The sequence below is a fragment of the Phoxinus phoxinus genome (assembly GCF_949152265.1).
Source record: "Phoxinus phoxinus genome assembly, chromosome: 13".
In the NCBI taxonomy this organism is placed as follows: Eukaryota; Metazoa; Chordata; class Actinopteri; order Cypriniformes; family Leuciscidae; genus Phoxinus; species Phoxinus phoxinus.
In genome coordinates this window covers 30,266,247-30,291,672 of record NC_136888.1, presented here as the reverse complement: position 1 = coordinate 30,291,672, position 25,426 = coordinate 30,266,247, and the positions used below count along the sequence as shown (strand labels likewise).

At 37.3% G+C, this 25,426-nt stretch overlaps 1 protein-coding gene and 1 long non-coding RNA gene across 2 annotated transcripts; one reads left to right on the top strand and one right to left on the bottom strand.

Moving 5' to 3' along the window:
• The first annotated feature begins 263 nt into the window (after nucleotides 1–263).
• Nucleotides 264–9,673, top strand: LOC307009072. The gene is made up of 3 exons (XR_013799953.1): nucleotides 264–317; nucleotides 3,888–3,925; nucleotides 9,617–9,673. It is a non-coding gene; the product is annotated as an uncharacterized lncRNA (long non-coding RNA).
• Nucleotides 9,674–10,756: 1,083 nt separating this feature from the next.
• Nucleotides 10,757–25,370, bottom strand: fam161b (FAM161 centrosomal protein B). The gene is made up of 10 exons (XM_079632462.1): nucleotides 25,234–25,370; nucleotides 23,801–24,111; nucleotides 22,312–22,736; nucleotides 21,221–21,552; nucleotides 21,008–21,129; nucleotides 18,994–19,161; nucleotides 18,807–18,906; nucleotides 18,563–18,729; nucleotides 18,100–18,237; nucleotides 10,757–10,892 (listed from the first exon to the last, which is right to left on the bottom strand). Exons 1-9 carry the CDS (start codon nucleotides 25,240–25,242, stop codon nucleotides 18,156–18,158), a joined length of 1,716 nt encoding a protein of 571 aa, XP_079488588.1. The 5' UTR covers nucleotides 25,243–25,370; the 3' UTR covers nucleotides 10,757–10,892; nucleotides 18,100–18,155.
• Between the last annotated feature and the right edge of the window lie 56 nt (nucleotides 25,371–25,426).

Sequence of the window (25,426 nt, the reverse complement as noted above, 5' to 3'; positions counted from 1 at the left end):
TTTCCTCTTGTTCCAGATATGTCGAGACACACTGCTTTTTGAATTTTGGCATAAATGTATAGAGTCGGAACTCTTTATTGGATTTACAGTTACAGTCTGCTGCAATTTTCTTGGCAAACACACTATGACAACTTTAAATGTGCAGAGAGTATCTGATAACCATGTGACCGCTTACTGTGTACAGTCTTGTATTTCCTGTCATTAGTGGGATCCTGAGGGAAACTAGTGGAGATGTCGAGGAGAGGTGTGAAGACTTTGGCAGAGGCTGTGTCACAGAAGGACTCTCATTAGAAGAGGGAACATCAACACCATGTACAGTAAGGTGCCACATTAGTTACTGTAGCTAATCCACAACTTTTACGATTACGGTTCTCTTATGAAAGTTTGACTGTTCAATCTCATGTATAAACATTGATCTTGTTTACCACACACCAATGATTGGCTAATTCATCCAAAGATTACAATTCTGTCAAGCTCCATAAATGACAAAAAAACAAGAAAATCAGCATAAAAGTTTCATCATGTAAATCATACCAGCGGTTTTCACAACCCACTGGTGATTCGGAGAGTGGGGATTATCGAGTCGTGGAAGTGTGAGATTGTTGATGCTTTCATGCCACATCAGAAAAAAATATAATTTCAGTTTTGCTGCAGGACATTCACATATTTGGGTATTTACATATTTCTGACATGATACACCAGTGTGTTGGGAAAAGTGTTTCCTCCATCGCAGCGCTCCTCACTGTATGTATCAACTTTTGTTTGCAAAGTCACCAAATATGTAAACTAGTGATTGTAAGCTTTCAAATGATATATAGTTTGTCAAGATTAGTTTAGGTTTAGTATAGGATATTACTGTTTCAAATATGTAATGGCTGTGGCCAATATAAGTAGTCCGATTCAATCAGTCGTACACATTTTTTCAATCATTCGTTCAAAAAGACTCTCAAACTTAAGTCTGCTGAATCTTTCTGACAAATCCTTCACCGAATGAACTCTTCTAATCTGTAACAATAGGAACAATTGTTGTATGTTGTTGGAGTGGAGACCGAAAGGGAACCGACCAAAGAGTAATCACATGTGAAATGTATGTAGTGGCCTACAAGTTACATACTAACATTATAAGGGCAACCCAGGAAACATTATAAAATAATAAAATAACCCCATGATGGGACCTTTAAAGAAGAGTCAAGTTAGTTTTGGGTGTTTGTCTTTATTAAATTGAAAAGACACATAAAAAAAGAAACTATCAAATGACTTGGGCTTTTGGTGTCACTGATGTCAAACCTTGCATGATGTGTCTTCATGCACCATGTTTGGCAGAACTTTAAGTTTTTAGTGGATCTTTTCCTATTTTAGAATAAACAGAGGTAAAGAGTACCTGACACCCATAGTTGAAAACGACCCCATTGGCAGTTACAAGTCACCAATTCCAATACGACTTGAGTAAAAGTCTTAATCCCGGTTTTACAGACAAGGCTTAAGCCTAGTCCCAGACTAAATGCTTGTTTGAGCTGTTTTAACTGAGCGCAACTTACACTGATATATCTTAAAACTTACGAGCGTCACTGCCATTGTTTTGTCTCAAGATGCACCGGTAATGTTTTTTTTTTCTAAGGCGTGTTTATAAATGCTTCTTAAAAAGCATATTTTAAAAAGCTACAATCCTGACTTAATCTAAGCCTTGTCTGTGAAACCAGGCCATAGAGTATCTGATTTTAACATTACTTAAGTCGTACTAAACTTGGGCTCAAAGTTGCACTAGAGACATGCCAGAGAAAAACACGAAACTGTTGATTTGTGAGGAGAAAATTCACATGTTTTTTGTTTTTCTTAAATCAAAATAAAAAGCAACCTCAAAATTGCAATGAATAAAAGGTTGACAAAACAGCCTCTTAAACGTATACAGACACTCAAGTCTCAGTTAAGCTCAAGTGCTCAAAAATGACATAAAAGTCTCTTCAATAACAGACAATAACAATAATAGATAAAAAAAAGAATAAGTAAAATGAAATAATCAAAGTCTACTGTGCTTGCACTGGACGTGCTGGTTTCAGCTGCAGTCATGTCCTCATCTCATAAATGAAACCCCTGTGATTCACAATACCAGCTAATGCTATCACATTCACTTAAAATAGCCTTGTTGAAAAGTTTGGGTGCGTAAGGGCAAAATATATAGTACCTTCAATATCCTGTAGATGGCGAAAAAGTTAGGTGCCATGTAAAATGTAACAAATAATTACATTAGTCATCACAAATACTTATTAAAAGATGTGCAGGTAGAGAGTAAAAGTTGCTAATATCTTTGATACTCAAAGTAGCCAAAAAGATACTACAGTAGAACAACAGTAATTACATTTACTTAAATACTGTACTTCACTGATAATAAATAGCCATTTAAATTAGCCAGGAATTGTGAAGATATTGTAGATCTATCATTATGAAACAAATAATGCTTTATACAATGATTTATACAACCAGAACACTGTGACAAGTAAATGTGAACTGAATGCAGTCAGGGCTTAAAAAGATCCCAAAGTCACACTCCAGCACACTCCTGTCCTCAACAACTCTTCTCTACTGTCTGAGTCTTAAAATACAAACACTCCACACACTCTCTCTCTGTGCTTGTCATGGTTGTCATGGTAATTTCCAATGCCCTGCTTCCAACACATTGCAGACTTTCTAAAAATAATGTTTTTTTTTAGTCTGTTTTGTTTTTATTATTATAATAATTATTACGCCTTTTTATCGCCGTCTCTCCCCTGCTCTCTGACTGTCTCTCAATTTTACACTTTATTTAGCTTTTAGGGCAGATATAGCGCAAGTGTTTGTGGCTTCTATTCTTTTGCATTGTCAGAAATATTCTTAATTATAAATCTGGTATCATATAAATTCCAAATAGGAATCTCATAAATACTAAAAAAAACTAAAATAATGGTGTTATATAGCAGTGTTGGGTAGACGCTGATATTTGCGGAGGCAGATTTTGCGAGGCAGAATGTGCCGAGGCTTGACAGTCAGCCTTCAAGACATTTACAATAATGCAGTGTAATTGAATCCACAAACCCAGTGAGTAGCTCTCGCTTCTGGAGTTTTGCTCCCATCTCATCCACTCTGACAATGTCACATCAGAGAGTGCAAAGGTGTGAACAGTGTTTCTTTTAAAACCATCTGATTGTTGGAACTGGGACATTGTGAAGAATAACATAAGTCGAATGCTATTTCTTTATACTTCGAGCCAGCGTGCCAGTGTTATATAAGGATCATCTTCATAACAACGTCGCCATGACTTACGATTGATATAATAAATATAAAAAATGCTGCAAAAGACATTTTATTTGTTAATTAAGACAAATCATTCGAATTCTACGTCTATGTAGATTATTTATTTATACATTTTCTGAGAAATACCTTTTGTTAAACCCTGTTATGCTGTAAAATTTCCTCTTTTTTTTTAATAATGGGTAATAAGGGAGCACTTTTTTATCACTTTTTTATTATTATCTAAAAGTAATCAAAAAGTAGTCTGATTATAATACCAAAAAATTGTAATGTAATGGATTACGTTACTAACTACAATTTTTGTCATGAAATTTGGAGTCAGTATAACGGACAACAATTTGTAAGTAATCCAGCACTGCATATTGACAGTTGTATGGATGCATGTATACTGACTGCAAATAATGTTGTGTGGTGCAGTGATATGTGCATAAACCCATTATTAGGCATTTTTGCACTTAACCCTAAAACTTTCAACACCAAGAAATGTAGTTCTAGCATCACAACTCTCTGTAAGATGGATATGACAATGTTAATGCATTTGGTCTTGGTGGAATAGATTTGCTACACTGCTGCTGTTGTTGATTATTGCTGTTGTTGTACAGGAACTTGCTACTGCCAAGACATACGCCGATACGCTGCTGTGAGTATGTCGACATGTTGCTGCTGCACAAATAGCATATATCAATTACCCTTGGCAGATATATACAGGTGGAGCTGGGGAAGGAGGAGGGTTTTAAGCCGCATTTCCACCGCAGGAACTTTCCCCAGGAACTAGGGATTTTGGGATGGTACTTTTGGGATGGTGTTTCCAACGCAGACACCAGGGTCTACTGTAAATTAAGTTTTGGGATGGTGGAGGGTTTTAGACAAACTCTGAAAGTGCGCTGAAAACTGCAATAGGGAATGGCAGCCATTTAAATTTTGAGCAGCAAGCTCATTGGCTGACATGAACCAATCAGTAGTGATGGGCGCTTTCGAAACACGCTTTGTGAAGCTTCGAAACCTTTACTGATCTTTTGTTTCAAATCAGTGGTTCAGAGCATGTCTCAAAACTATCAAAGTCATGTGATTTCAGTAAACGTGATTTCGTTACTTCATAACTGTTTCAAAACGTTTCGAAATTTCAATGGTTCACCACTGGTGGGCGATCTCTGTAAACCCATGAATCATGAGGGCTTTATGGGTTTTACCTTATCTCTGATCAGTTTTATACATTTGTACACATTTTAATTAGACATTAGTATAATTAAAATGAATAATACTAGTTAATAGTATTTATTTCTGTCGTTATTGGCCCGTTTAACTGAGCCATTAATGGAACAAACAAAACAAGCCCTGAAAATTGATAAAATAACATATATTACACATATAGGCCTACGAGATATTTAAACTTATTAGATTTAGTTAATTGCATTTGATAGATTTTACTTTCAATTAAACATTTGCAATGGGTTTGTAAAAGTTTTTTTTTTTTTTTGCGTGTTTGGCCTGAGTTTTGTTGCATTTCCACTGTACTGACAACTAGGTGTCACCGTGGAGACCAGCGTCGGATAGTTTCGAAGCCTCGACACAATACGGCACATTTGCTTCAACTGTGTTTCTCGAAGCCTTGCTCTGCCCACCACAACCAATCAGCTTGTGCCCAGTAGTTAACGCTGTAAATATTCTCACCTGCGATAAAGGCCCATCAGCCATCTAGAGTTTTATGACAGTACTAGGCATTAGGTTTATTCTGATTATAAGAATATTCATTTATTAACAGGGTTAATAATAGTAAATAACTTACATTTTAGCTACAGCAAGGCTGAAACTTATTTGGGATTCAGTGTAGCATCAAATGGTAGTTGCGTAGTCTGTCAATGGAGGGACAGAAATCTCTCAGATTTCATTAAAAATAACTTCATTTGTGTTTCAAAGTTGAACGAAAGTCTTACGGGTTTGGAACGACATGAGGGTGAGTAAACGATGACATAATTTTCATTTTTATGTTCAACTATCCCTTTAAGAATTAACCATGGGAAAATGTCACTATATGACCCAAACAGTTATCCACTGTTTGCTGATCAACTGATCGATAAATATTATAAATAGCCTATTAAAAGGATATCTAAAGAGAGTTCAAACATGCTGACATGGAAACTCAATTCATTAATTTCCAGTAGAGACCTATAACCAAGTTATACAGTACTTTATTTCTGTCGTTTATTACAAATAAGCTTCAAACACATGTGTTTACATAGAGCCTTGACTGATCCTGATTCTAGTTAGATTGGTGACTGGCCGAAGAAACAGGATGTACAGTATAAGTGAAATATAACTTTTTTGGTTACTGAGTAGCCAGGTCATAACATCGCTGTTTAATATCAGCTGCTTCAGTGAGGTAGACATTGAGACAATTTAGTCACAGAATATCAAGAGAAAAAGCACAAAAGCAAACACTACACACAAACACACAACACTTCAATGGTCAATAAACATAGATTATCACAAAGGAACACTTTCACTTGAAAATGTTATAACCATTGCATCTTTGTAAGAGATTTTCAATACTAATAAGCGGATCATTCCATAAAGACAGGTTATAGGAAAGCCATTAGGTGGTACATATTCAGAAAAAGAGAACAGTCTTTGAAAGAGAAAAAAAATTATAACTTTTACACAAAAAAGTATCAGTGCACCATTGAGCGAGCAATACATGAAATTAAATAATCAATCCACATACACCTAAATATACAGAAAAGTCTATATACCTTAAAGTAGGTATTGTCATATAAAGTAACATGTAAAATGTACCAGCAGTTTCAATATCTGTGACAGTTGTACTTGGCCTGAACCATTTAAATGTAGAAATATCTCTCATATAAAGAGGACAACATTTCCACAAAGCTATTTAATGTTTTAATGATAGCAGCAAAACGGTTGTCATCGCTTTTAACGTTTTTCTATAGCTCATAATTATGGCAACAAATATTCTTATCTTAGATAAGAGTGTGTATGTTCTTAACTTACAAGGTTGTAATAAGCCAACTAATGCAATTTACTATTTTTAAAAAATATTATTCAGAAAGTTTGCTAACAAAAACTCTGAAATAAAGATTCTTATATATAGCGAACGCCCACTGGAGCGGATCGTTTATCATAAACACTTTTTGACTATCTACAATTCTAAATAAGTGAACAAATCATCTGTGGTTATGATATAACAGTCACTTTATGTTAAGTAAGAGTCTACACAAGTCTTTCGTAAGTAAGCCTTGGAGTAGAGTGCTTCGATTATAATCCCATACAATGGAAATGTAAACTTATGACATGGCACAGGTTCATAAATTAACAGTCTGAAAATTCCAAAAGCTATTTTGGATGTAACAGTTCTCGTCATTTACTTTCATCGCCAGAAAGACTGATAATGGTTGATGAATGTGGCGAACAAAATTTCACATGAACATTTGGATGGCATCAAAACATTATGGCTACTGATTGCTTATTGTCTTTGACACTATCATTTGGACCATATTGCCAAATACTACTATGCTCAGAAAATGTACTGAACATCACTAAACTTAAACTAACACAGCACAGGCAAGATTATAGAATTAATTCTGTGTAATTTAAGGTTAAAGTGAAATTGTAGTGACTCCAAATGCCTTTATCTAAATTTATTCCAAGAGGCGACAGAATAAAACAACTTTTTCAAGTTGACCAAGCTCACATGTGCATAGTCAAACCTCAATACATTGAAACATCAATACATCAAGACAGTCATTTAAGATAGTTTGAGGAAATACATTTAGTCATTACTATATGTACAAAGCAAATTTTGCTTTTGAAGTTTCAACCATAAACTATCTATGTCCTGGACTCTTGAAACGCATACATTAACCTTACCGGCTTTGTCATCTCTAACTACAATCTCAGTCTACAGTTAGACCAAGCTGCCAAGAGTTAGGACTGTTCAGGGAGCCAAAACACAACTGAACTTACTTTCCCTTTTGGTGGTCCCATATCCAAGTCCCTCACTCTTTAAAAAAGATTTTTGAGAAGATACATCTGGTGACCTCTATAGTAACCTCCTTCTCAGTTGGACTTGTGTTCACCATTCTTGGCCCAGCCTCTGGTCATGGCGGATACCACGATGCTGTACATATTGAGCCAGGCCTGGCGCAGTGGTGTTGTGTAGGCTGGACCCAGGCTGGACTGAAGCATGTAGAGCAGGGACTCTCCAACCAACTAATGAACACATGAAAGAATCCAATCAATCAACCAATGGTCTGAAAAATCACAATGACTGTGTCAATGTCAATCTCAATGTCGTCTTTGACATTTGTGCGTTACGGTGATCATCATAGATCACTAGTAAGTCTAGACCTTAAAGTGTACTCACCGCAAAGGACTGGGGCTTCACCCCAACTGCCTGATGCTTCCTGCCCAGGTTCAACAAGAAGTCCTCCAATGTATGCAGGTCATCAAGATGGCTCACAGCTGCATCAATCACTAACATGACCTGGGAAGATATACAACCACTCTTGAGCTGGGTTTAACATTTCTGTAAACTCAGGAGTTGGGCCAAAATTAGCATAAAAATAAACATGTAGACCTTATGTAGCCCCACCCCTTTTCAGCGCTGCGCTCGTTGTGTTCTGCCTTCCGGTTTGTATTTCCACAGCATGACGGATTTATGAATAAACCGCTCATTTTAAAATCTTCCCGGTCTATGTGTTATGACATCCGCCTCAAAAATTACAGTGCTCATGATAACTTTTGTTAACTCTACAATAAGTGAATCCACTTAAGTTAAGTTTAAACACAAAATGTATCTGGTGCATAAGGTCTATAGGAGTGTTCATTTGCCAAAATCAGTGGTGTCCAATCCTAGAAGGTCAACATCCTGCAGAGTTTATCTTCCACCTGCGCCAATACACCTGCTTGGATGTCTCGAGTAATCCTGAAGATTATGATTAGCTAGTTCAGGTGTGTTTATGTTGGGTTGAAGCTAAACTCTGCAGGCCCTCCAGGAGCAGGATCAAACACCCTGGCCCTAAATAATCAATGTGGCTCTATGGTACAATAACAACTAAACATATCAATGATCTTTCGACAAATTAGCGGCCAAATTTGCTAAATTTATATTTGTGACTTTATTACAATACCCCTGAAGCACGCTTTGCTGAAGTGAAGCCATCATGGTCATGGCTTCTGTAGATAGTAACCCTCATCCTATGGAAACTGTGCATTTCGTACCACAGGTGTAGGGTTAGGATTAATCTGTCCATCTTGACAAAACCCTTGCTCCTTGAGGATCAAACCAGCAACCTTTTACCGGCCTAGCATTTCCACTTTAGCAACGACGCCACACCAAAGCTTCTCAGTTCTATCTGAATGCAAAGACTGGTCTTTCCAGGCTACCTTGAAAGAGCTCGGAAGGACACGAGGACACAGAACGCATCTTTGTGAGAACTGAGATGTGCTGTGATCCTGTTGCAGACCGCACCAGCACAGTTTAGTTACTTGCGTTATTTTACCATGGGTATTTGAGTACAGGAGTGTGTATATTAAATATTGCCTATGCTTTGTCAATATTAAATGGTAAATGGACTGCATTTATATAGCGCTTTCACAGACCCAATGGCCACCAAAGCTCTTTACATTTTGCCTCACATTCACCCATTCACTCACTCATTAATTCATACACCGATGGCGGTGTCAGCCATGCAAGGTGCCATCCAGCTTGTCGGGAGCAGCCGGGGTTAGATGTCTTGCTCATGGACACTTCGACGCTTGGTCAAGTGCAACCGGGGATTGAACCAATTCTAAGATTCAGATTCTTCTTAATCTTAATTATGCATATTAAGATTTGGAAATGCTTTATGTTACAGTGCCATTGTTACATATGTTATAAATTATGCATAATTACCTGCAACTAACCCCAAACCAAACCCTAATCCTAACCCTATATAAGTACTTGTAGTTACTTAATGTTACTCAGTACTTAAATGTATAATAACCCTGTAACAAAGACACCTTGTAACCTAAGATTATTTTAAATCTGCTAATAAAATGTACTGAAGGCTTTCACAAAACAAAACGACAAATGTTCCATGAGTTCTGGGATTTCCTACTGTTTGATTCTCTCAAGTCTACATTTAATGCATCCTCGATATCAAGAACGCATCCAGGTAATTTCATGCATTCTTTGAGTATTGGAATTGAACATCGGCAAGTTGATGATAATGTTGAACGAGAACACAAGGATGCAAGATCGCATAAGAATGCATATTGAGAAATGGTTCAAAAGTAGGTTCCCGCACTTTTACCTTTGTAACAACTGTTACAGATTTGACCTTTGAGCTCACCTTGGTGACATGATCGAGGAACTCTGGGCTGGAGAGGCATTCGGGTGCGACTCCACAGTTTGTGCTGTAGCTGAAGAGAGTAAGTAGTGCTGGATCCAGCTCAAATAACCTATCAAGAAATGTTACACTTAATCAGTCAACACTACAGAGCATTATCACACTGACATGGATCTTCAACCACAGTTGCTTATTTCTAGTGCTGTCAAATCTATTAATCGTGATGAATCACGCTTAAAATAAAAGTTTGTAGATATGTGTGTGTGTATGTGTATATATATATACATACACAAACACAAACACACATATATTTACAAACTTTTATCTCAGATGCGATTAATCGCACTACTTCTCTTAAAATTAAATTAGGCAATATAAGTAATTTAACCTTGACTAATAGAAAACAGAAAAATGTGTTTAGCTTTTTTCTTTGTAGCTTTAAGTCCCTTCACTTTTTTTCCCAAAGAAAGACATTTTTAGACTTTATGGTGAGTTTGGAGAGAAATACTCAGGAAAGTGATACTTGGAAGCATCTTTCCTCCGACAAGGTGATTCTGATGAAAATTATATCGCTGCTCCCTGTCGCCAAGCAACAAGTCAAGCCTCTTACTGAGCTGCGGTTAGAGGAACAGACAGCGGGAGACTGATGGGGAATTTTTGATGGATTTAAAGAGAGAATACGCTTTAGTTTGTTGGTTAATTTGCTATACCTACATGATGAGAACAATCTTTGAGTTATGGAATGCAACAATCCTCCATTTTGATTGCCAATTACTGCACTGTATGCATTAAGTGCTTTACAAAAAAACCAAACCATTTAATAATTAAAAAAATAGTTAATTAGTAATAGTAGTAATTATTTTGACAAATGCTTCTGTTTAAAAAAAACACACAATGTACTGTAGATGTAAATGAAGTACGCCACACAACTCTGTTTGCAACTTTCTAAATAAACATGCAGACTAATTCAAATAGCATTATCCCTGACTGCAAAAGAGTTTCAGCCAGCATGCAGCGCGACGAATACATTACCTCGTGAACATAACAATTCCATGTGGCACCTTGTTCTTCCCCAGACTCTCCCAGCTGTCCCGGATCAGACCCTTTTCTTTTTCAGAGAGTTTCTCCATTGTGACCCTCGGCTAATGCTGTGATTCCTCGTCGTCTTTCAGTGTTGTGGCATCAAAATGTGTTCTTCAGTTTAAAGCAGGACCTCCTGAATTCCCATTTCCAGAGTTCAGTCTTCAGGTATGACCCCCCCTGTGAAGTGCATATATTTGCAGATATCATTCGCCCAGGACAAATAAGACTTCTCAGAGAAGCGTGCATGAGGGACTACAGGATCAAAAAAGCCTTGCAAATACATTTTCATTAATGCATTGTAATCAATTTTACTGCCAAATGCTTCATGCACTCAACATCTAGAAGAGAAGAAACCTAACTTAGCCCTGACTTTATGGTCACAATAAACAGTGTGTGAAGCCGACGTACCGTTCCTTCACTGCTCTAGAGGTGACCTTCTTCTCTCACTGGCTTCGTCTGTCTTTCTCTGGCATTAGGACGTCTGTTTGTTCACTGCGAATATGTATATGTCAAGCCTGCTATCCTTGTGTTTGCTCTCTCTCTTTCTCTCTCTTTCTTTGTCTCACTCTCTTCCTCTCTCTTTTCCTCTTTGCTCCCCCCGCTCTCTCTCACACACATGCAAACACTCACTCACTTTCTCTCTCTTTATCTCTCCCTCTATCTGCTCCCTCTCCCCTTTCTGCTGCATGTAACCTCATAGATGCGGCTTGATGTGCATTCAAACTAAGATGAAGAGACCGTGTTGGAAATCTTCTGCATTTTTACAATGCACAAAAAAACAACAACGTATAGATCTATTTTTAATCGATCACACTGTAACTCTCATAAATGCTCTCATCCTTGTGATATTGTGTTCATGACAGTAAATAAGGATAGAATGGGAATATCTCTGATCTCCACTGCTCCTAGTAATAGCACCATGTTACGAGCCATAGCTCCTCCTACAGGTGAGAGTCTGGCCATCAACAAAATAACAACACCTTCATGCACAACGTATGCATATGATCAAAGAAAACATTTAAGGAGATCTAATATGAATGAGTGAAAGAAGATAAAGATTCAAAGTACTTTGTTTTCGCATTGCCTAACTGTAAAGCATCAAATAAATATTTCCCTTGGCTTGCATATGTGGTATTCTTGCACACAATTAGTTAAATTAACTGCATCACTGCTTAGTGCTTATAAGTAGGTGATGCACCGATACCAAATTACTCAGCCGATACGATAGCTGATTGTTCAGAATGATATCTGCCAATGCCGATCCTGATAGTTAATTTTCTTAAGGGAAAAAAACCCTCCCAATTCCCAAATGATGCAAACTATACAGGGCATCCTCTCGTTTGGTACATTACTATGATATTTGAGGTTAAAATGAACAATAGAGCTATTGTATTCAACTGCTATTTATTATTAGATATAATAATTACACTCAAATAAAAACTGAAATGTTTGTATGCAATTTAGTTGCATTTAAGGTAGTTTTCTTAAACACTTATCTTCATTGTAAAATTTTGGCTATTCAAACATGCATATATAATTACAGTATAAACTCCTCTCTAGTGTTTATTTATAGCTAACTGACAACATTTGAACAACTTTCCTGAGGTAAACGCAAGTTTACTGTAAGTGAAATTGTCTTTCAGCAGTTGAAACACTAATTGAGCGATTACTTGAGACATGATTCATTTCTGTAAGTTGTCGCTTACTTTATCTTTCAACATACCTTCTGATGTTCATGCATGTTTTTTTTTTCGAGCTTGCATTAAAGACTTTTCTAACACTTTAATTTAAATTGGAAGAAAAGACTCATGCTTCACGCTGTCGCTTGAACTGGGGCGCTACTATAGCAATCTGTCACATCACGTCACATTTAAAAGCGTCAAAACGCCATTTCACGAGTTCACACTTACATATAATTAAGTAGAGTAAGATAAAAAGCGGTAAGTCTGCTGTATATATTCCTCTAATCGTTAATTGAGTTGATTTACTGAATGCGCTCCTCTTGTGTTAATCAGGTTAATTATCTGAACGTGCTCCTCCCGAACTTTGTTAATAAAACATAATTTATTGCTTTATTTTTATTGGCCGATACAGATAATTGGCCTATGGATCTCTACTTAAAAGCATCTCTTCTTTACTTAAATAAAGATTCCAATTAACCAATTATAGAGCTTCGGCCCATCAGAAAACCATGAAAAAGTTCTTTAGAAAATAATTTATGCGCTACAGAACCCAAACCATCTAAAGAATCTATGAATGCATCTCTATATATACAATATAACATCATTAACTTTTTACATTTTGAATGACTTACTTTTTCTAAGTATTGCCCTATACTTTGAAAAAATGGTTGTCTTTGTTGAACATTCACTACCGCTCAAAAGTTTGAGGTCAGTAAGATTACATTTTTTAAAGAAATGAATACTTTTATTCAGCAGGGATGCATTAATCAAATGTTACAAAAAATCTATGATCTTCTTTTGAACTTTCTATTTGCGCTTTTTATTTCTATCTTTTCTATTATAAAAGGAATGTTTCTTGAGCATTAAACCAGCATATCAGAATGATTTCTGACTGATCATGTGACACTAAAGACTGGAGTAATGATGCAGAAAATTCAGCTTTGCATTACAGGAATAAAATACATTTTAGAATATATTAAAATAGAAAGTCATTCTTTTAAATTGTAATAATATTTCACAATATTAGTCATTTTTTTTATATAAAAAAAGAAAAAGAAGCAGACTTGGTGAGCATAAGAGACTTTCAAAAACATTTAAAACAGACAAAGACTTATTAAGAGATATTAATCAATCAGTTAATGTTTGTTTTGTTCTTCTTGATGCCATGTAGAAGGTGAACAAATATGTTTTTCAGGGATTCCCTAAATAATTTGCACATTATGTCGCACCTGATTCGATATCTAACATGTTGTCAGTGTAAGGGACATTCAGTTGTGACAGCAAGACCCAAAGCACAGGAGAGAGCACAGTTGCCATGGTGACCTCGCAGGAGCACTTGAACTTTCAGTTAGCTGTCACTCAGACGCAGCGATCTGTCCTCTGAAACTGACACATCAGTCAAGTCATTTTGGGTGTGTGCATGAAACAGAGATAGACACGGAGTTTGCCAGTCAACTTTATTAAATCTAGCTACAAATTTAACAAAAACCTCCACTGACACATGACAAAATTAAATTAATTTCTTAGAATGGTATCCTCAGATTTGTATCATTTTCAGAATGCGAGGCTGGAGTTGCCACGGCAGATTTTTGTCAAATTTATAAACCCAAAAAGTTTGAAAACAAACTTGCAACCAGGAATCCAGTTGTATCAAGCTACTACTTTATGACATGGTAGTCTAAATGTTTCGTAAAATCGCAAAAATATATATTTGATCAGAATATATGGCTACTTTTGAATGGTCATCACTGGAGAAAGATGCTTTTTGCAAACATAATGGTGTAATTACAGCAAGGGCTAATGGTGCATTTGTGTGTTCACACTTGGCATGTTTGGTTTGATTGAAACGAACCCTGGTACCATTGCTCTGTTAGTGCGGTTCATTTGAATAAGTGTGAACGCTGCCATCTTCTGAACCCTGGTGCCACCAAACAAGCGGACCGAGACGAGACCGCTGAAAAGATGGGCCTCGTCCGCTTTCAAATGAACTCTGATGCAATTTAAATATGAACGCAACATGGACCAAAGACAGGACATGATGTCACAAGATGTGACCCTAAAAAGGACCGAATGCTCGAGCATACTTGTTTTTTCTCGCCATAGTCGCGATGTTGCCCATCACAGTCGGTACTGGCTTCAGAACCGCGTCTCCTCACAGCAGATATTCGTTTGTGTGTGTGACTGCCCCACATTTTGACACATTTTATAAGCTCTTCATGAGTTCTCAGCTGGTCAAAACCTGGTCAATACCATCATATGTAGCTACGCACATACTGCGAGCGCATTTAGCCCAGAACACAGTAAAGTTCTGTCGCGACATATACATAATAAAAGCCGACCAATCAGGTTGTAAACGTATCCCTATGCCTTTAGGTTCTGTATCTTTAGGTTTGGTGTTAAAATGCCAATGTGAATGCTAAACGGACCAGGACTAAACGTTTTTTTGTTTTGGTCCAGACCAAGCGAACCAAACTACAAGCGTGAACTAAATCGTCCTGGGAAGTTTGTGATTACAATCGGTGTGTTCAACTTGAAGCGGCGCTGTGCAGACCGGTCGTGTATGTTATCAGAGGTTATGTTCAGACTGCAGGCAAATCGGATTCCCAAATCAGATCTTTTCAGGCAGACTGTCCACACTATTAATCGCAAGCAATCAAATACGATTTGTGAGTCCAGACATAAACAATCTACCTGCATGGATTGCTTTGGTAAATATACACGTACTGTATGTGATGAGGCTTTCAAAACGGATGCAGGAGAAATGGAGGTGCATCATCTCTCGCTCTCCAAATATGCGTCCTGTTGAGTTTCGGTGCAGAACTCCTCCGTCGCACAGGAAAATTAAATCTTTGGACATATCATTTGAACACCATTTCTACCAGAAAGACTCGGGAGAATAGATACTCGATAATTATACATTTATTAACAGCCCAGCAAGCCACATGCAATAAGTTCTTTGGCATAGGCCTCGTCCGTAACTCGCAATCCGAGGGTACGGATTCAGCATTTCCCGCCTGAAGATGGCGGGGGCGCAGCCGACCCCCAGTGCGGTATTGGAAGGGACCATCCTGGTGGTGGTGGGGAGGTTGAAGGGGAAATCCTATGGTGATAGGAAGGATGGTCGGAGGAACCCATCTCTTGCTGGAGGGAAGAAATCATCTTGGTGGTGGAGGGGTGGATGGAGGTGAGTGAAGCGTCAGCATCTGCGAACTCAGACAAGTGTAAGTACGGGTCTTTTATACTTCTAGTATTAAAACGTGATTGGATAGATGAGAAGATAATCAATGACGCAACAATTGAGTCTTCCCAGCAGAACTTACGCTAAAGCTTCCATTTCCGTCACCAGTTTTGAGGTTATTGCTGTGTCGCGTTAAGAGTGGAATCTGATTTGAGCATCCAGACTGAGACGCATCTGTAAAAATCTGATTGGAATCGCATCAAACCACATATGGATCACATAAATGTGATTTGAAAAATCTGATTTCATGCATTTTTTTGCTGTCCACATTTTCAAAAAACCCATCTGGATAAAAAAATCTGGATATTGAAAAAATCTAATTTTTGCTGGTAGTCTGACCATAGCCAGAGACCCACAAGACCAATTTGAAAGCATACTGTACACAGAGCCGTCTGCTCTCTAATCGTTCTCACAGGACTTGATATAATTCAGCGATCGGTCTGCGCAGCGCCGCTTTGAGCCGAGCACACCTATTTGGTTGTTCAAATCACTTTGGTTGATCTAGATGACTATGCACCTTCTTTTAATCAGTTACCATTTAGTTAATTCCAGTCCTAAAACCTGGAAATTAGTTTTGAGACATTTTTGCATTTATTGTTGTTGTTGTTTTAAATGTTTAAAGGGATAGTTCACCCAAAAATTAGGATTTTTGATATTTCTTCAAAATATCTTCTTTTGTGTTCAACAGAAGAAAGAAACTCATACAGGTTTGAAACAACTTGAGGGTGAGTAAATGATGACAGAATGTTTTTTTGGGTGAACTATCCCTTTAAGTTAAAATTGGAATATCGCATAAATTGGAATATCACAAAATTTGAATATTGCGTAAAACATGCATCCATCCCATGTTGGTGGAAGGGTACATAGCTAGAGTCACACCAACTCAGGGCTAAAACAAAATCTACAGTTTATCACTTTGTAAATACATTTGTAATGTAAATAAAAAATGTTTTACATGACTAACAAATCTTGACCCCTGACATTCCCATTACCAGTGAAGTACATACTTCCATGCATACTCTAAGCCCTGCTGTGCCTCATTTAACCAAGACAAAAAAAGTATATCATTAGGTGAAACTGGGAAGTTCGCTCATTTGCCTCAGACCAGTTATTATTTAGATTTCAGCACTATGAGCACAAGGATTATTTAATGTTATTACTCCAACCTTAAAATAAACAACTTTATTCTGAAATTGACAGGGCTGGCTATCATATTTTCTCCAAAAGTTGGCTTTTCCCAATAAAATGCACTGCACGCCACACAGCTCGTTTCAAGTAATTCCATCTAAAGATTATCAAGTTGAAGCAGAAGCAGAAATTATGCCTTGAAATCTTTAAAATAAGCAAAAACTTCCCATTCCCATTCCAAACTTCTTTAAAAAGAATCCAACTAGGACTGAAGAAAATGTCCCTAAGAAGGGCAGTTGGAGTAAAAAGATGTTTATGGGGCCAAATGCACTTGCACAAACTCTTTTTCCAATAGCGGATAAATACACAGGACTGTTTACTCAGCCAGTGCTGACTCTCTCAAAATAGTCTGACTTCAGGAATGAGAGTTTCAGATGGGCCTTGTGCTAAAGAAGAGTTGCCCTAGAATGTTATTTATTCATGAATAAAGCTATCCTCTGTGACAGTTATAGTTTATAATTATAGCAGACGTTCAAAGCCGCATTTGACAGACGCTCGGCGGAAGATGTGTTTGTGCTAAGACAAGGATTCCCCAATTTACCGTTAGCAAACCTTGAAGGAGCCCAACACCAGACCCAAGAGCTGTTTCTGTGGTTCATAAGATGATTTAATGTGCAGTAAGTAGAACTAAGGCAAATATACAGCTTTTAATATGGTTGTAATGTTTTTGGGGGGTTATTTCTCTCTTTGTTGGGTCAGTAGCCCCCTAACATACTTAGAATCATAAAATTAAACTGATTTCTGTTTTATTGAAAATGTCATGTGGAATTTCTTGAATATTCATAATCTCCTCTGTAAATCCATTCAAATACAAGAGGTCTCAGCTGTTTAGAGACCCACACTGCTTCATTAGCACATTATATACAGGTGAAACTCAAAAAATTAGAATATCGTGCAAAAGTTACATTATTTCAATAATTCAAATTAAAAGGTGAAACTAGTATATTATATAGACTCATTACATGCAAAGTGAGATATTTCAAGCCTTTATTTGTTATCATTTTGATGAAAACCCCAAATTCAAAATTATATTTGTGAAAAGTTTTCATAAGCTGTAAGCCATAATCATCAAAATGATAACAAATAAAGGCTTGAAATATCTCACTTTGCATGTAATGAGTCTATATGATATAGTTTTATCTTTTAAGTTGAATTACTGAAATAAATGAACTTTTGCACGATATTCAAATTTTTCGAGTTTCACCTGTATAAGCAAATCCACAATCAAGAAAAAAAAAAATACACAACATTATATTTCAAAACTGAAATGATCTACCAGTGATTTTTTTGTCTGACCGCAGTCTCCCCTGAATACTCCAAACATGTCTTCTGTCAGCACAACTCTTCCTCTTTGGTTTCCACATTCCCTTCGTTTTCCTCCTCATTTGTGACACTGTCTTCCCCACTTCCTGCACTGTAAATAAAGCGATAGTAGAACCGTATGACTGACCGCTACATCATAATATTTGCATGGTTACTTTTTCACTATGCCAGTGACAATAAGGCTTATTCATGGATGATTTAAAACCATAAAAAGAAAGATCTTTGATAAATAGATATTATATGTCAAAACCACATCTATTGTTTTTCCATTGAGAAAGATGATTTTACTTTAAATGGGTCACAAGAGAGGAAGTAATGTCAAACCTTTCATCAAAACTATAAATGCTTTAACACACTGTTAAATCTTTGCACTTGGGGGGGGGGGGGGGGGGGGGGTTTAGGGGGTGTCTCCATACCTCTTCTGGGTTTCGCTGTCAGTGCTGTTATGATCCTCATCCACAGACTCATTGTCCACATGGTTGGTCTTACTTTTTCCTCCCTTTGATCTCACGAAATTTTCGTCCAGACCTGCTTGTTCCAACGTGTTCCTATATCTGCGTTCAACATTATTCTTGGCATTTTCCTGAAAGCATATGGTAAAATGTAAAAAAAAATTGAATGATTTAGAAAAGAATAGATTTTGAATTTCACTTAGTGTACCTGCGACACCTGCTCAAAGAGGAACGGGCGAGCTGTCACTCGTGATTTGATTTCCTTCAGCTCTTTGTGATAATCTTTCACTCTCTCCAGATCAGCTTGCCTACATTCACAAGGAGGACCCATATTCAGTTATTACATTCCTGATGGCTTGTTCGTTCATCACAGCCGTCTGACATTCGGTGCTCACCGATGCAGTTTGAGTTTGTCCTGGTAGACTTCTTTAAGACTCTTATGCGGGTCCATTGCTTTGGCTCTCATTGCCACTGCCCTGCTCATGGCTTGAGATTTGATTCTGTGCTGCTTCATCCACTCTGCGTTCTCCTGCTCCTTGAGGTCCTTCAGCTCCAGAGATCTCCTGTGTGACAGGCAGATTAAACATCACCTTTTTTTTTAGGATAATAAAAAAAAGCACATTTTATTAAACTGCTAGCCTAGGAAAACCCAGACCACTTCCGGCAAATTTAGATTTGCTCTAAATTTGCTCAAGTGGGTCTGGCAAAGAGCCCATTGAAACCCATTTCCAATCCGTCGAAATCGCGGCACCAATCAGAAACGTTGGGGCGGGCTTTACACGATGACGACAGAGCAGAGACGGTGACGCAGATTTTGTACATTACAAAGATGGATGCCGCCGTGGAACATCACAACATCACTCAATCGAATCAGCTATCGCGTCTGTTTCAAGCGATTTAAAATCGTCATTTTCGTTAACACAAACAGAGAATTGCTGAGAGTCTCGAGATGTTTCTCCGTCGCTCTGCATACGTCATGTCATTCATCGCTCTGATTGGTTTTAGATCTATCCGACGTCCGTTGGTGACGCCCCTGTGGAAATGAATTGTCTATGGAGCTTTGCCAGACCCTAACTCAGTTACAACTGAGAGTGGTCTGGGTTTTCCCAGGCTATTAAACTGCCCCTATTATGCTATTTTAAAGATTTCTGATTTTGTTTTTGAGGTCCCCTATAACAGGTTTACATGCATCCAAGGTCAAAAAAACACTTTAATTTTCTCATAATATACACTGTATCATTACACTGTGTCTGAAAAGTATTCAGTCTCTCTAAACCCCTCCCTTTCGAGACTCTACACTGCTCTGATTGGTCAAGACGGCCCAGTCTGTTGTGATTGGCCTACCGCTTACAGTGTGTGTGTCAGAAATGAAACCGTCCATTACCAAATCTGAATTTCAGCTCCATATGCGTCGGTTTTACTGTACAGTTTTCCTCATCTTTTGGAAGTGCATGCAAAGTTATTTGCTTTTGCGACGGTGAAAAAAACATCTTCTCGATATTTCGGCAACACGAACCAAACTCTTCCAGTCTCAGCTACAACTACAGTGCTTGAGGATGGGGAAAAGTAGACATTGTTCATGAGCAGCCAATCATAGGCTGGCATTATGCAAATGTGTTACAAACCTATATAGGGTCATGCAGGAAGTAAGACTGGAATTACTGACGACTCGTTTCTGGCAGTTCAGAATTGGTTATTTCTTTTAGAGGTCAATAACTTCATTGCAAAAGCAAATCCACTTTGCATGCACTTCCAAAGGATGAGGAAAACCGTACAGTAAAACGACGCCATCGTAAGGAGCTGAAATTCAGATTTGGTAATGGACGTTTCATTTCTGACACACACTGTAAGCGGTAGGCCAATCACAACAGACTGGGCCGTCTTGACCAATCAGAGCAGAGTAGAGTCTCCAAAGAGAGGGCACTTTAAATAAATGAACACTTTTTTAATTCATACAGTAACATCTATGGTACATACATTTATACAGTTCATTATGAAAAATAATTTCACAAAATAATATGGTGCAAACATGGTACAAAATTAAAAAATAACTTTAAATTGAACATTTTATTTCTGTAATAATAAATTGTAATATTCTAAGCTACATATTTTTCAAATTATTTTAAATATTTTATTATTGTTTATTGCTTTAAATAGTTTATTTTATTTTTGATTATTGCTTTATCAATTATTCCCATATAGTAAAAAAAAGTTTATAATATTAAAGAGGTGGAATAAGATTTGATTTAAAAACATTACTAATACGTTTTCTTTCTTTGAAATACAGTGAAGTCATGAATTGTGCTGAAAAAAGAGACTATGATTGAGTGTACTGTACAGGAAAACAGTATTTAAATTTAGATTTAATTGGAAATTAGTCATTCAAAATGTTTTGAATTTTAGGCTCACCTTACAGCCATGGATCTTTTCCTGGCCGCATCTGTTATGTAAGTTGGAAGAGTATCCATAGACAGTGATGTCAGGCCACCAAATGAACTGCTTCTCTTTAGACTCGTTTTGTCTGTAGATTTCTAGTTTTGAAAAGTAAAAAATATATATATATGTTAAAGGAATCTTTAAAAGTTCATCAAGCCACTAAAATCAATTGATGAAAATGGCGACCTGTGTGTTTTCCGGACTCCTGTGGCGAGGCTGTAGTGCAGATGTGCGCAGCTGGAAGGGTTTACACTGAGTGACATCTCTCCTCTCCGCTGTCTCCAGTGTCTTCTGTTGAAAGGCCTGGTAGAGCTTGTCAAAGTCAGGCACGGCGGCGTTGGTTTTAGGTCTGAAGGACAGCTTCTGGTCCAAGTAACCCAGCATCTTGTTTTTGCTCTTCTGAGCGCTGCTGGTCTGGCTATCTGCACTGGCTTCATTGCTTTGAATGGGTGCTGAGGAAGCTTTCAGGGTCTCCTGGGCTCTCAGATGAATGCGAATCTTCCTTTGCTGCTCCTGTTCTGAGCCACCGTCACATGAACACAGTTTCAGAGTAAAATGAGGGTGAGTGCATCATGGCTTATTTTAATTCAATTGAAAATAAATGTAAATTCTTCAAATAAAATTCAAATTTTGTTTTCATTTAAAGATGTTTAATTATCAATTAAATATGTTACATATGGTGTTTCGTACATGCATTTATTAGGGATGCGACGATATGAAAATCATGGCCGATACGATAACCGATAATTCTTTATATTTGAAAACCGATAACCGATATATATTGTCAGATAAATCTAAATCCAAGTTTTTATATCATTTTTGAGAGCCTGATTACAAAAACAAGAGTCTCACCATTAAAATCCACGTCCCTAGCCTTAATATATCGGCCACATTTTTTTTATTGGGCCGATAACGATAACATTAAAATGAACATATACCGAATTGGTGGCTGATATATTGTGCATCCCTAATATATACTGGTTAAAAGTTTGGAATAATTAAGAAAGAAGTCTCCTATGCTCACCAAGGCTGCATTTATTTAGTCACACATTAAGAAAAAATAGTTATATGTAAAATTACTGAATATACTTAAAATTTTTAATATATTTTCAAATGTTATTTATTCCTCTGATGGCAAAGCTGAATTTTCTGCAACATTACTCCAATCTTCAGAGTCACATGATCCTTCAAAAATCATTCTAATATGCTTTTGACCCATAGTGCACGTAATAGTATACATCTACATAATTATGATTAAATGTTGATATAAATGGTACCTTTCAACTGTTCAGGAAACCTGGGGGCTGAGGCTGCTTTGGGAATAGGTTTCCTCACACAAACTGGTTGTGTTTTTTCACTTTTATTGGCAGAGTCCATCTCCTCCTTCTTCTTCTTCTTCTCTTCCCTCTTGTGGAACCTGAAGGGCTTCTGCGTGGTCAAGAGGAAATCTCTCCTCTGCTCACGACCTTGCTTCCTCAAGCGCTCTTGTTCATGGATGAGGTTATCATAAAGAGGCTTAGAGATGTGCTCAGGGACAGGAGCGACGCTAAACTGTTTCTGACACTCAACCAGGTCTGCCTCCTCTTTGGCTTTCTGTGAATCTCGAGGGAGAGGCTTCCTCTGTCTCTCTGTCCCCGTTCCCTGAGAAGTTCTTGGTGCCTTGATTCCACTTGGGGTAAAATCCTGCAGAATCACCTTTGAGCTGAAAACAAGAAAGACGTATGTTTCAAGCCAAACATTGTTATCACATTTAAAGTATTAATTCACCCAACAACAAAAAAATCTGTCATCATTTACCCACCATCATGTCGTTCCAAACCCTGTAAGACTTTCGTTCATCTTCGGAACACAAATGAAGATCTTATTGATGAAATCTGAGAGCTTTCTTTCCCTCCATTGATAGTCTTCGCAACTACCACTTTGACGCTTCAAAAAGTTAGTTAACACATTGCAACAGAAGCAAACTCAACTGATTTTGTATCCTCAATTGACCGTTCGCAAAGACCCGCCCCCCTTAGTTACTGTCGCTATGTCCGACAATTGGTCAGATCACCTGTCAATCAAGCTCCCAGCGAAGGGTCAATTGTAACATCAATATGTAAGGGGGAAAAAGCCCAGAAGAATCCCATTAGGGGAAATTTTAAAAAAAAGACCCAAATTCATTATTTTTCTCACGTGAATAGGGTAAAAAAATGAACCTTTAGATATCACCATGAAAATTACTGAGGTGATTACTTACATCAAGACAAACAAAAAATGTATTACAAGTTTTTTTTAATTGTTTGTTAACATGGGCAACTGGCGCATAATCTAATTACGTACTAATTTGCACAAATACCACAACAGATCTAATCATTGGGTTTAGCCAGGTGAAAATGTCTTGTTGAATCTTGACATATTGAGGATACAGAATCAGTTGAGTTTGCTTCTGTTGCAATTTGTCCTACCTTTTTTTCATAAAATGACTTAAGCTTCTATTTATGTTTGCTGATCAATGTTCAAATGTGAATAAAAGCCTAAATTCAATCTGTTCATCATAAATCGTGTCTCTTCAGAAAATTTGGACTAAACCGCTCAATTCATATGGATAGTTTTGCAATCTCTTTATGAACTTTTTGAAGCGTCAAAGTGATAGACTCTCAATGGCGGGACAGAAAGCTCTCCGATTTTATTAAATTTATTAAAAATTTGGATTGGGTTTGGAACAACATGAGGGTGAATTTTCATATTTGGGTGAATAACTAACCCTTTTAAGATTGGAATTACCTGTGGTGTTTGCGTTTCTCAGAGTTTCGGCCATCATGATCGCTGATGCTCTGCTGCAGTATACTGGCTTTAAGCATCCACTCAGTGCTGCTGGTGAGCAGTGAGTTCTGCAGGACCCGCTTCTCCAGCCCGGTCTGATGCTGAAGCTCCAGATTCTCCAGCTCATGCTTGCGTTTGGCCTTCAGAGCCGCCAAATGCTCCTCAAGAGATAGTTCAGACTTCTTCCGGTCCTCGTTGAAGGACAGCAGGCTTTCCGAAACGTGCACATTGTCTCCTTCTTCAGATCTAGAGATGGCTAAAGTGGGAGAGATCTGAACGGACAAACAATATGTATTTACTGTAGTTTGTTTGATTGATTGATTGATTGATTGATTGATTAAATGATGAACTAAAGGATATGAAAGAGAGATTTCTGAAAATGTGTATGACTAGCACTTATCATGTTTATTGCCTCTTTAAGATGAATCACTCCTCATTTGTAAGTTGCTTTGAATAAGTGTCTTGAATAAGTGTCTACTAAATGAGTAAATGTAAATAAAACAGTCAGCCATGAAGATATATGTAAAGCATATAAAAACACCCCTAAATGTGCATTATGGCATGCAATATAACTAAAACTACTGTATTACATATTGTTAGGCCTATTGAACTGGATGAATGAAAATAAACAAAAGTCTATGTTTGGAACGACATGAGGGTGAGAATTTTAATTTTTTTTTTGTGTGAACTATCCCTTTAACTTAATATATAAGTAAATATATCAGGTCAGAGAGGTTCAGCTGACAAAAAGGTTGGGGAATCCCTGCACCGTCTGCATGTAAATATGAAATGATGTGAATTTGTAAATTTTAACACGTTTAAAAGACAAAAGCCTTCCAAAGACAGTACTACATGGTTAAATGGGTGATGATTCAAATAATAACTAATGTGTTCGCCAGGAGCTAATTTGATATGTGATGTTGCAATGTTGAGGGGAAAAAAGCACTTCTTAAAAGTGAAATGATTTCTGAAAAGGTTAGGCCTAGAGTTTATGTTAATCAATAAGAAAGTACAAGTATTTTAAATTACAATTACTTATTTTTTGGAATCTGATTGCATAATCTATATTATGTAATCAGTTACTACCCAGCACTGTAAAAAATGTAATCAAAATATTGAGTTTGTTGTTGATTTTCTAAGCTAGAGGAGCCTTGTTGAATGTCAACAGCATGTTGTTGTTACTATGGTAACCCCAAACACGCATAGTTACGCTCTGTTGTGTTATTGTTGTTTGCCGCGGTTAGAAGCGATTCAAAATAACTGTATACACAATAATAAAACAAGCGGATTAATCACTGTTAAATCGATAAATGCACTGTAAATATATCAGACACTTGTTTCTCATTTGAACGCACACTCTGGTACCTCTTCAGACATTATTGCTTTATTCTCACCATCGTCATCTAATCCATGGTGTGATCAGGCCCAATATGAGGAAATCATTTAAACACTCATCCATTTACTGTAAAAGATCAAGACACACTCCATTCCCTTGGAATCGGCAAATATTATGATCTCTGCACCGATGGCAATCTCCACCCACCAGAGGCTGAACACGCACACCGAATCCTAAACAGCATGTCCTTC